The sequence below is a fragment of the Brachionichthys hirsutus genome, unplaced genomic scaffold, assembly GCF_040956055.1.
Source record: "Brachionichthys hirsutus isolate HB-005 unplaced genomic scaffold, CSIRO-AGI_Bhir_v1 contig_1476, whole genome shotgun sequence".
Lineage (NCBI taxonomy): Eukaryota > Metazoa > Chordata > Actinopteri > Lophiiformes > Brachionichthyidae > Brachionichthys > Brachionichthys hirsutus.
Genome location: NW_027180375.1, coordinates 57,723 through 69,270, shown reverse-complemented (window position 1 = coordinate 69,270; position 11,548 = coordinate 57,723). Strand labels below are relative to the sequence as shown.

The 11,548-nt window shown below is 45.5% G+C and overlaps 3 protein-coding genes across 3 annotated transcripts; all 3 read left to right on the top strand.

Moving 5' to 3' along the window:
- Positions 1–233: 233 nt before the first annotated feature.
- On the top strand, positions 234–3,293 carry LOC137914219 (protocadherin gamma-A9-like). Its single transcript, XM_068757824.1, has 3 exons — positions 234–2,609; positions 3,176–3,192; positions 3,290–3,293. Exons 1-3 carry the CDS (start codon positions 234–236, stop codon positions 3,291–3,293), a joined length of 2,397 nt encoding a protein of 798 aa, XP_068613925.1.
- Positions 3,294–3,956: 663 nt separating this feature from the next.
- On the top strand, positions 3,957–6,497 carry LOC137914218 (protocadherin beta-15-like). The gene is made up of 2 exons (XM_068757823.1): positions 3,957–6,341; positions 6,492–6,497. Exons 1-2 carry the CDS (start codon positions 3,957–3,959, stop codon positions 6,495–6,497), a joined length of 2,391 nt encoding a protein of 796 aa, XP_068613924.1.
- A 2,288-nt stretch (positions 6,498–8,785) lies between these two features.
- On the top strand, positions 8,786–11,446 carry LOC137914217 (protocadherin gamma-A11-like). The gene is made up of 2 exons (XM_068757822.1): positions 8,786–11,179; positions 11,432–11,446. Exons 1-2 carry the CDS (start codon positions 8,792–8,794, stop codon positions 11,444–11,446), a joined length of 2,403 nt encoding a protein of 800 aa, XP_068613923.1. The 5' UTR covers positions 8,786–8,791.
- The last annotated feature ends 102 nt before the right edge of the window (positions 11,447–11,548 follow it).

Genomic DNA, 11,548 nt, shown 5'->3' with positions numbered 1-11,548 from the left:
TGCAGTTTCTGAAAGAAACTCATGATGTCGCCATGCACCAGATGTTACAGACCGTGTCTCGACATCAACCCACATTCGTCGACGCATAATTTGACCGAAGGTGCTGCGGTTGACGAGAGAGGCAGAAATCTGTTTGAATCGGGTTAATTTTTTTTCTTAAGCCGTTCATTTGTTTCGCTCCACTTATAAAGGACTAAGCAAAGCTGGACCCTTTCACATGCACCGGCATCAGCATGACCATCCCAAGATTCCTGCACAGCTGTGCGCTTTTTTCGATGCTCTTCTCTTTTCACCGTGCGAGAGGGGATATTAGCTTTTCTTTCCCAGAGGAGATGAAACGCGGATCAGTGATCGGAAATATCGCCAAAGCTCTGGGTCTTGAAACAAGCCAACTATCGGCTCGAAAGGCCCGCATCGACACCGAAGGAGGCGGCAACCGTTTTTGTGACTTGAACCTCTATAACGGGGATCTGACTGCAGCCGAAAGGATTGACAGAGAAGGCCTCTGTGGAGACAAAGCAGCATGCGTCTTAAAGCAGGAACTCATGTTAGAGAGCCCATTAGAATTGCACCGAATTAATCTGCATATTCAGGATGTAAACGACAACTCTCCTCGGTTTAAAAAAGAATTAATGAATATAGATATCAGCGAGTTGGCTGACAAAGGCGCCCGTTTCCCAATGGAAGAGGCGCATGACGCAGATATCGGCAAATATTCCGTCCAGACGTACAACCTACAGAGTAATGATAACTTTATTCTGGGCGTCGGGACGAATTCTGTGGAGCTTCTGCTGAACAAAGAGCTCGACCGCGAAAACGTGAAGGAAATCAATCTGCTTCTCACAGCTGTGGATGGCGGCTCTCCTCGGAGATCAGGTACTGTAGTCATACACGTCACCGTGCTGGATGCTAACGATAACGTCCCGGTGTTCAGCCAGGCCGTCTATAAAGCCAGTCTGCCTGAGAACTCTCCAATAGATACAGTGGTATTAACAGTCAATGCTACTGACGCCGACGAGGGACTGAATGGAGACGTGATTTACGATTTTGGACACATATCAGAAGATGTTAAGTCAAAGTTTACAATTGACCATAAGACGGGGGAAATACAATTAGCCACCACCGTTGATTTTGAAACGGCGTCATCATTTGAACTACGTGTAACTGCAAAAGATGGTTTGGGTTTAACATCCTATGCCAAAGTGATCATAGACGTGACTGATGTAAACGACAACGCCCCGGTGATTCACCTAAAATCACTGACCAATCCCGTACCTGAGGACGTGTCACCTGGTACAGAGGTGGGCATCGTTAACGTGCAGGACAGAGACTCTGAGAATAACCGACAGGTCCGCTGTTCTATTCAGCAGAACGTCCCTTTCAAGTTGGTTCCGTCCATTAAAAACTATTATTCTCTGGTGACCACAGGACAACTGGACCGTGAAGTAGTGTCTGATTACAACATTACAATCACTGCCACTGACGAGGGCTCTCCACCTCTGTCCTCCTCTAAAAGTGTCCAGTTATCTGTAGCAGACATCAACGACAACCCACCTGTGTTTGAGGAACAGTCCTACAGCGCATATGTGAGTGAAAATAACAAACCTGGCTCCACTTTATGTTCCGTTACTGCTCGAGACCCCGACTGGAGACAGAACGGTACCGTCATTTATTCTGTGTTAGCCGGTGAGGTGAACGGTGCCCCGGTGTCCTCCTACGTATCCGTTAACGGAGACACGGGGGTGATCCACGCTGTGAGGTCGTTTGATCATGAACAGCTGCGGAGTTTTAAAGTCCACGTGACGGCCAGAGACAACGGTTCTCCTCCGCTCAGCAGCAACGTGACCGTCAGTGTGTTCATATCGGATGTGAATGACAACTGTCCTCAGATCCTGTACCCCGCCCCGGAGGGCAGCTCGTTCATGACCGAGCTGGTCCCCAAAGCTGCAAACGGAGGCTCTGTGGTGTCCAAAGTGATAGCGGTGGACGCGGACTCCGGACAGAACGCCTGGCTGTCCTATCATATAGTCAAATCCACGGATCCGGGACTTTTCACTATTGGCCTCCACAACGGAGAGATCAGGACCCAGCGGGACATTTCAGAATCTGACAGCATGAAACAGAACCTTATCGTGTCAGTGGAAGATAACGGACAGCCCTCTCTCTCCGCCACCTGCTCCATGTATTTACTGATTTCTGATAACTTGGCTGAGGTGCCAGAACTGAAGGACATTTCTTTTGATGAGAAGGATTCCAAACTGACGTCTTATCTGATCATCGCTCTGGTGTGTGTGTCCACCTTCTTTCTGACCTTCATCATCATCATCCTCGGTGTGAGGTTCTGTCACAGGAGAAAGCCCAGACTGTTGTTTGATGGAGCAGTCGCCATCCCCGGCGCGTATCTGCCTCCTAATTACGCAGACGTTGACGGCACAGGAACTTTACGCAGCGCTTACAATTATGACGCATACCTGACAACGGGATCTAGAACCAGTGACTTCAAGTTTGTGACGTCATACAATGACAACACACTGCCTGCTGACCAGACTCTGAGGAAAAGCCCAACAGACTTTGCTGATGTATTCGGAGATGGTGATGGATCGCCTGAGGTAGGAACAAGTGCAATTTTTAATTTAACCCTTTAAGGAGCCTGAGACATGAAACGATTGCCACGAAAATCTTGTTTTTATAAAATCAGGTCTTCGTGAAACCCTCTGAAAACTTTGTCAAAAAAATAATAATCAAATTGTGCTTTCATTTTTTATAATTTGGGCTAAATCTGGAATTTGTTCGCATCGAAAGTTCAGATGCGTCTGAACGCGTCATAATAATGACAAAATAGTAATTATTCCGATTTCAAAGTTTCAACATCCTGAATGGCCGATTGTATCAAATATGATACACTCTGCTTTAAATTATATTACGATAGAGCCAATGCAATATCGCTTTGAGATGAATTGCCTGAATTTCACTTACATTGATATAATTTCCATTCATTGTTCACCCGTTGAAAGCTTCAAATGTTCTAATTTGACACACGGCCTATCCTTCCATTGTTCAGATGACTATTTCCTATCATGTATGCAAATCCTATCTTCTAGAGTTGTGCCGATACTGGAGGAGAAACTTCTCTCGTCTGTGTTTCTTTTTCTTTTCTTTTTTTTACCGTTTACAGCAGCATGTTTCGCTGAGGTGCGGTTTGTTCCTCATGTCTCTGTCCTTGGTGCTGATTCTCAGCTTTCTCTTTTCTTGTTTCGATGTTGAAACTTTTATTCGTCCTGTCTATCAGTTGAAACAACCGTTTTACATTTTTGTTCGATTTAAGAATTTACTTTCAAGAAAAGCGCATGTTTCATATCTAACATTCGAACTCTGAATTATACATATACTTTGATTTAATGTTTTTTAAAAACAAAACAATTAAATAATTCGCTAAATGTTAGCTGTGTAATATTGAAGCCATTCTTGTGATCAGTCGCTGATTGGTTAGACTGGAATGATTCCCGTATAACAAAAGCATTTTCGTATCGAAGTTTTGATGAAGGGGAGCTTTTTACTTATTTCATAAAATACATTTCGAACATTCCTTTTACGAGAGAGAGCGAGAGAGAGAGACTTTATATCTCTACAATGAGCTAATTATTACATCATATAACATGTTGCTATTTTGACATTTCGGCAACGTATCCCTAAAAAAATAAAACTTTCAGAACTTCAGTATAACTGCTGTATCGTATTATTTACAGCGGGTGTCACTATAGACCAGCGAAGGAGTAAAATGTCCATGCAGCCATTTTTGCAGCGCAACCATTATACCGCCCTTGTTTTCCGCATATATTCCACGCCGATGGAAAAAAAAATAGCATTCACGTCATCCACAATCCGAAAAGCGTCTGTTCCATACGTGGGAATATATATTTTAAAATCGCCAAGGACGCAATTCTATACTGAGAGCCATGTATGGAAGCGGCGTCCTTCGGGGCTGTGTCTTTTTCTTTATCGTGGTGCTTTACGCACACGGAGACCTGAGTTACTCGGTAATGGAGGAGCTCAAACGCGGATCTGTGATTGGAAACATCGCCAAGGATCTCGGGCTGGAGCTGGGCAGACTGTCTTCTCGTAAAGCTCGGGTAGATGTGGAAGGTAACGACAGACAATACTGCGAGATCAACCTTCAAAGCGGTGATTTTGTCGTTGCGGAAAGAATAGACCGAGAGGAGCACTGTGGAGAAAAACCCTCGTGTGTTCTCAAATTCGACCTCCTACTAGAGAAGCCTTTGGAGTTACACCGATTGTCCCTGCAAGTGCAAGATGTAAACGACAATGCTCCGATTTTCCAAAAAGATGTGTTGAAACTGGAGATCCAAGAGTCGGCTGATAAAGGAGCACGGTATCGCATTAATGCAGCACACGATGCTGACGTAGGAACGAATTCCGTTGAGACGTATATTTTGGAAGAAAACCCTCACTTTGTGTTCAGTATTCAGACGACAAGTGCAGGCACCAAATATGGAGATTTGGTTTTAGACAAGGAATTAGACCGAGAGGAGAAACAGGATATAAAATTATTACTGACAGCTGTGGATGGAGGTTCGCCTCGGAGATCCGGGACTGTAGTCATACACGTCATTGTCCTCGATGCTAATGATAACGCCCCAGTCTTCTCTGCGGCAGTCTATACAGCCACGTTGGCAGAGAACTCCCCGATAAATACCCCTGTTATTACAGTAAGTGCATCAGATGCAGACGAAGGCGTCAATGGAGACGTCACATATGAATTTAGTCGAATCTCTGAAAAATCACAAGATCGTTTTTCATTAAATGAGAAAACTGGAGAAATCAGTGTGAGAGGTGGCATAGATTATGAAGAGGGAAACAGTTATGAATTGTTTGTTGAAGCTAAAGATGGTTACGGTCTCTCGTCAGAAGCAAAGGTGACCATTGACATCACTGATATGAACGACAACGCACCGGTGATAAATGTAAAATCCCTGACCAATCCCGTACCTGAGAACGCGTCACCTGGTACAGAGGTGGGCGTGGTTAACGTGCAGGATAGAGACTCTGAGAATAACCGACAGGTCCGCTGTTCTATTCAGCAGAACGTCCCTTTCAAGTTGGTTCCGTCCATTAAAAACTATTATTCTCTGGTGACCACAGGACAACTGGACCGTGAAGTAGTGTCTGATTACAACATTACAATCACTGCCACTGACGAGGGCTCTCCACCTCTGTCCTCCTCTAAAAGTGTCCAGTTATCTGTAGCAGACATCAACGACAACCCACCTGTGTTTGAGGAACAGTCCTACAGCGCATATGTGAGTGAAAATAACAAACCTGGCTCCACTTTATGTTCCGTTACTGCTCGAGACCCCGACTGGAGACAGAACGGTACCGTCATTTATTCTGTGTTAGCCGGTGAGGTGAACGGTGCCCCGGTGTCCTCCTACGTATCCGTTAACGGAGACACGGGGGTGATCCATGCTGTGAGGTCGTTTGATCATGAACAGCTAAGGAGTTTTAAAGTCCACGTGACGGCCAGAGACAACGGTTCTCCTCCGCTCAGCAGCAACGTGACCGTCAGTGTGTTCATATCGGATGTGAATGACAACTGTCCTCAGATCCTGTACCCCGCCCCGGAGGGCAGCTCGTTCATGACCGAGCTGGTCCCCAAAGCTGCAAACGGAGGCTCTGTGGTGTCCAAAGTGATAGCGGTGGACGCGGACTCCGGACAGAACGCCTGGCTGTCCTATCATATAGTCAAATCCACGGATCCGGGACTTTTCACTATTGGCCTCCACAACGGAGAGATCAGGACCCAGCGGGACATTTCAGAATCTGACAGCATGAAACAGAATCTTATCGTGTCAGTGAAAGATAACGGACAGCCCTCTCTCTCCGCCACCTGCTCCATGTATTTACTGATTTCTGATAACTTGGCTGAGGTGCCAGAACTGAAGGACATTTCTTATGACGAGAAGGATTCCAAACTGACGTCTTATCTGATCATCGCTCTGGTGTGTGTGTCCACCTTCTTTCTGACCTTCATCATCATCATCCTGGGTGTGAGGTTCTGTCGCAGGAGAAAGCCCAGACTGTTGTTTGATGGAGCAGTCGCCATCCCCGGCGCTTATCTGCCTCCTAATTACGCAGACGTTGACGGCACAGGAACTTTACGCAGCGCTTACAATTATGACGCATACCTGACAACAGGATCGAGAACCAGTGACTTCAAGTTTGTGACGTCATACAATGACAACACACTGCCTGCTGACCAGACTCTGAGGAAAAGCCCAACAGACTTTGCTGATGTGTTTGGAGGTCGTGACAGTTCTCCTGAGGTAGGAAATACATTATATCATTAAATTCCAGCTGAACCTACTCAGCGATCGATCTGGAACTGATTGTGTCTACTGCTCGTATGTGTTCTCTTTCCCAGGTTAACTTTCTTGTTTTTATGATCTTATTGTTATACTTTTTTGTTGATGCAGTTTTAGATAGATCTGAGAATATTTTGAGATATCCAGGTCATGTTGGTTCTTGTGTTCAATAAAGTCAACTGGAAGTTTAGGACAAGTTTGAAGAAACAGATCTGGTTTATAACGGAGCAAGATAATTGAGAATATTATGGAGTCCAGTGTTTTAATGAGAGACCAGATCATCAGGAGTGGATGGATTGGAGATGTCTGGGATGCAGGAGGAGTGAATACTGAAGTGAGAGTGGCAGAGTTAATGTTCTTTATATTCCTGAATGAAATGAGACGGGGTGGCTAAGAGATGGAGAGAGTGAGTTTCACTTTAAATGTTATGATAAAGTGATGCACTTGTGGATAGTACATCAGTAATGTTGAGAGGGGTGACACCAGAGCAACAAATTATTGGTCCAAATGTGTCCTTTGGAGTGTGTGGGAATAGTAGTGTGCTGCTGACATCCAAAATGATCTAAGCAAGACATGGTAAATGGACTGCACTTATATAGCGCTTTTTCCACCGCTTCGCGGTGCTCAAAGCGCTTTACATGAGGCCTCACATTCACCCATTCACACACACATTCACACTGCAGTGGGCGACTGCTGCCATGCAAGGTGCTGCCAGACCCACTGGGAGTAATTTCAGTGTCTTGCCCAAGGACACTTCGACATGCAGACCGTCAGAGCTGGGATTCAAACCACCGACTCTCTGATCACTGGACGACCCACTCTACCAACATGAAGTCTTTGGTGAGAGGCAGGTTAATATTGTCCATGTGGATATTGAGAGAGAGGAGATGGTGAGGAAAGCAACAAACCACTATTGACTTTAGGGGGACGGTAGACAATGATGGTTGGAGTGGGACCAGACAACTCGCAGAGAATGGATTCAAACGAGCTGAAGACATGCACAGTTTCAGACACCGGAGAGACTTTCCACTTGATTAGTTTTTTTTATTTTGGTTGTCAGATTGAGACAAACAAATATATAACTTAAACAAAACAAAATATATATTACAACCAAAAAAGGAATAGGCAGAGGCAATTCGGTGAATTATCGCGAGACATCCTCCTCGACCGTAGCCACGGGGTTGGTTGACGTATGCAAATCAACGCATTCGGAGTGTGGATTCATTCAGCTGTTGCCATGTCTCGGTTAAACAGAGACAGTCTAGTTTACGGTCGGTGCGGAGGTCCTGGATGAGATGTCCCCTTGCTCGTCAGTGCGCGGATGTTGAGCAGAGCGAAGAAAGTTGAGTGCGTCGTGGTGGCGCTCGCCCACCGAGCTCGGCGGGCTAACACGCTGTGGCCAACACGCCGGCTGGTGGAGCGTGGAGGGCGTCGGGGACTGGACCAGATGGACTGTATTGCTGTTGAGCTGTTATGGTGGATGCATCGCCGGCGGGGCTGGAAGGTGACGTCCGGGTGGAGGCGGGGTGCCGCTGGCCGCAGGTCCAGGCAGGTGACAGCGCAGCCGGAGCAGGTCAGCAGCCGAGTATTGGAGTAAGCCCGTCACTGCAGGTGAACAGGACAGTAACGCTGCTTAACTCTAGTTAGCGCTGGTTAACGCTGCTTAACTCTGGTTAACACTGGTTAATGCTGGTTAACGCTGGTTAACGCTGGTTAGCGCTGGTTAACGACCACACAGACTGTAGTGCCGGGAGATCGTAAACGTATTCCAGTGAAATAAATACAAATGTTACCGGCGAGCAGCTGCAGCATGTTGCGCCATGCAAGGTTCACTCCTTAGCCATCTTGTAATGCTAATTAACAAACAATATTTTCCCTTTAAAAACAAACAAGCATTGTTTTCGTTTTCTAATCATCATTTTGAATTAATATAATATTTGAATTATAATTTTATAGTATTTAAATTAATTAAATAGTCATTCTCAACACGTACTGACGACAAATGAATAATTCTACTTATTTGTTTAAATGCTTGCATCACCGTTCAATTGTATCTCTACACAACAGTCACAATAACAAAATTCAAAATAATTAATGAAATCTTTTTTTTTTCCTGACATATTAAGATAAACACATCGGTCTACAATTTTTAAATATCGTGCCAAACATGTCCTTGTTGTACCTTATGAAATACTCATGGTGTCAGTGTGTACCAATAAACGAGAGGACGGGTTATGCTCACCCTTTTATCTCAACGAATTGAGGTGCGGGCTCTCCCACTGAACTGCAGCAGACAATAACGCGTCTTCGTGAAGAACTGTAGTCTCACATTTTTGGTTGAATGGAAGGAACCACTGATAGTTGTTATATTTTATAGTTTTCATGCGTGTATGGTCGGTCTCCCAGGAACAATGGAATATTACAGATTTGCGCTGCTCTGCGGCCTCGCGTCTATTTTTCTCGTCCTCCACCCCGTATGCGGAGATGTCAGCTACTCGATGCCAGAGGAGCTGAAACGTGGATCTGTAATTGGAAATATCGCCAAGGATCTGGGACTTGATTTGTCCAGACTTTCTGCTCGCAAGGCCCGCATCGACACGGAGGATAACGGTGTTAATTACTGCGCTGTGAAGCTCAACACCGGAGACTTGATCGTTCAAGAGAGGATTGACAGAGAAGCGCTTTGTTCAAAAAAGGCTTCGTGTGTTTTAAAGCAGGAACTTGTGTTGGAAAATCCTTTAGAACTGCACCGCATTAATATCCGCGTTCAGGACATCAACGATAATTCACCGCAGTTTCAAGAGGAATCCCTGAGAATTGAGATTCAGGAATCTGCTGTCAAGGGTGCGCGTTTTCTTCTTGGTGAGGCGCACGATGCGGACATCGGAGATAATTCTGTTCAGGGCTACTCACTGCAGCAGAATGATCATTTCAAATTAAACGTAAATACGAAAGCAGGTGGACGAAAACACTGTGAATTAGTGTTAAATAAAGAATTGGATAGAGAGGACAACAAAGAGCTTATGTTACTGCTTACAGCTCTGGATGGCGGCTCTCCTCAGAGATCAGGTACTGTAGTCATACGCGTCACTGTCCTGGATGCTAACGATAATGTTCCAGTGTTTAGTCAGACGGTCTATAAAGCCAGTCTGCCTGAAAACTCTCCTCTGGAGACGTTGGTGATTACAGTCAGTGCTACTGATGAAGACGAGGGAGTGAACAGTGAAATTACCTTTGGCTTCTATCATGTCTTTGAGGAAAGTAACTTGTTTTCCTTGGATTCTAAATCAGGAGAGGTGAGAGTATCTGGAACTATTGATTATGAGAAAGAATCGTCATATGAAATGCAGATAAGCGCAAAAGATGGTTTGGGATTAGTGTCATACTCAACTCTGATTATTGATATCACTGATATAAATGACAATGAACCTGTTATTAACCTGAAGTCACTGACCAATTACATACCTGAGAACGTGTCACCTGGTACAGAGGTGGGCGTCGTTAACGTGCAGGACAGAGACTCTGAGAATAACCGACAGGTCCGCTGTTCTATTCAGCAGAACGTCCCTTTCAAGTTGGTTCCGTCCATTAAAAACTATTATTCTCTGGTGACCACAGGACAACTGGACCGTGAAGTAGTGTCTGATTACAACATTACAATCACTGCCACTGACGAGGGCTCTCCACCTCTGTCCTCCTCTAAAAGTGTCCAGTTATCTGTAGCAGACATCAACGACAACCCACCTGTGTTTGAGGAACAGTCCTACAGCGCACATGTGAGTGAAAATAACAAACCTGGCTCCACTTTATGTTCCGTTACTGCTCGAGACCCCGACTGGAGACAGAACGGTACCGTCATTTATTCTGTGCTAGCCGGTGAGGTGAACGGTGCCCCGGTGTCCTCCTACGTTTCCGTTAACGGAGACACGGGGGTGATCCACGCTGTGAGGTCGTTTGATTATGAACAGCTGAGGAGTTTTAAAGTCCACGTGATGGCCAGAGACAACGGTTCTCCTCCGCTCAGCAGCAACGTGACTGTCAGTGTGTTCATATCGGATGTGAATGACAACTGTCCTCAGATCCTGTACCCCGCCCCGGAGGGCAGCTCGTTCATGACCGAGCTGGTCCCCAAAGCTGCAAACGGAGGCTCTGTGGTGTCCAAAGTGATAGCGGTGGACGCGGACTCCGGACAGAACGCCTGGCTGTCCTATCATATAGTCAAATCCACGGATCCGGGACTTTTCACTATTGGCCTCCACAACGGAGAGATCAGGACCCAGCGGGACATTTCAGAATCTGACAACATGAAACAGAACCTTATCGTGTCAGTGAAAGATAACGGACAGCCCTCTCTCTCCGCCACCTGCTCCATGTATTTACTGATTTCTGATAACTTGGCTGAGGTGCCAGAACTGAAGGACATTTCTTATGACGAGAAGGATTCCAAACTGACATCTTATCTGATCATCGCTCTGGTGTGTGTGTCCACCTTCTTTCTGACCTTCATCATCATCATCCTGGGTGTGAGGTTCTGTCGCAGGAGAAAGCCCAGACTGTTGTTTGATGGAGCAGTCGCCATCCCCGGCGCGTATCTCCCTCCTAATTACGCAGACGTTGACGGCACAGGAACTTTACGCAGCGCTTACAATTATGACGCATACCTGACAACGGGATCTAGAACCAGTGACTTCAAGTTTGTGACGTCATACAATGACAACACACTGCCTGCTGACCAGACTCTGAGGAAAAGCCCAACAGACTTTGCTGATGTGTTTGGAGATCGTGATGGATCGCCTGAGGTAGGGCCACGTCCAATTTTCTATTCAAATTGTAGCACATTTATGATGAAGGCAAATGCTCAAAGCATTGCTTTAAAAAAAAATCTTGTTTACGTTCCGCCTATTTCCACCAACTAAAAAATGCAGCACATGCCTTGATTTGTATTTTATGAATTTCACATTAACAATTAATAGCATTTTCATTCAAAGGTTCCTTTTTGTTACTTTCAGTTGTTCTCAGTTTACACGTTGAGTATACCTTCTGTCTCTCAGATGACTGTTGCGTAACGTGAGCAAATATTCTCGATTAGTGCCGATGCTGGAAGATGAAGTTCTGTTGTCCATGCTTGGTTTTTATCTGCTTGCATTGCAGAAGCATGTTTGGGTGCG

What these genes read in the sequence shown, in the direction of transcription:
- LOC137914218 (XM_068757823.1), top strand. Translation starts at nt 3,957, where the DNA reads ATGTATGGAAGCGGCGTCCTTCGGGGCTGTGTCTTTTTCTTTATCGTG.
- LOC137914217 (XM_068757822.1), top strand. Translation starts at nt 8,792, where the DNA reads ATGGAATATTACAGATTTGCGCTGCTCTGCGGCCTCGCGTCTATTTTT.
- LOC137914219 (XM_068757824.1), top strand. Translation starts at nt 234, where the DNA reads ATGACCATCCCAAGATTCCTGCACAGCTGTGCGCTTTTTTCGATGCTC.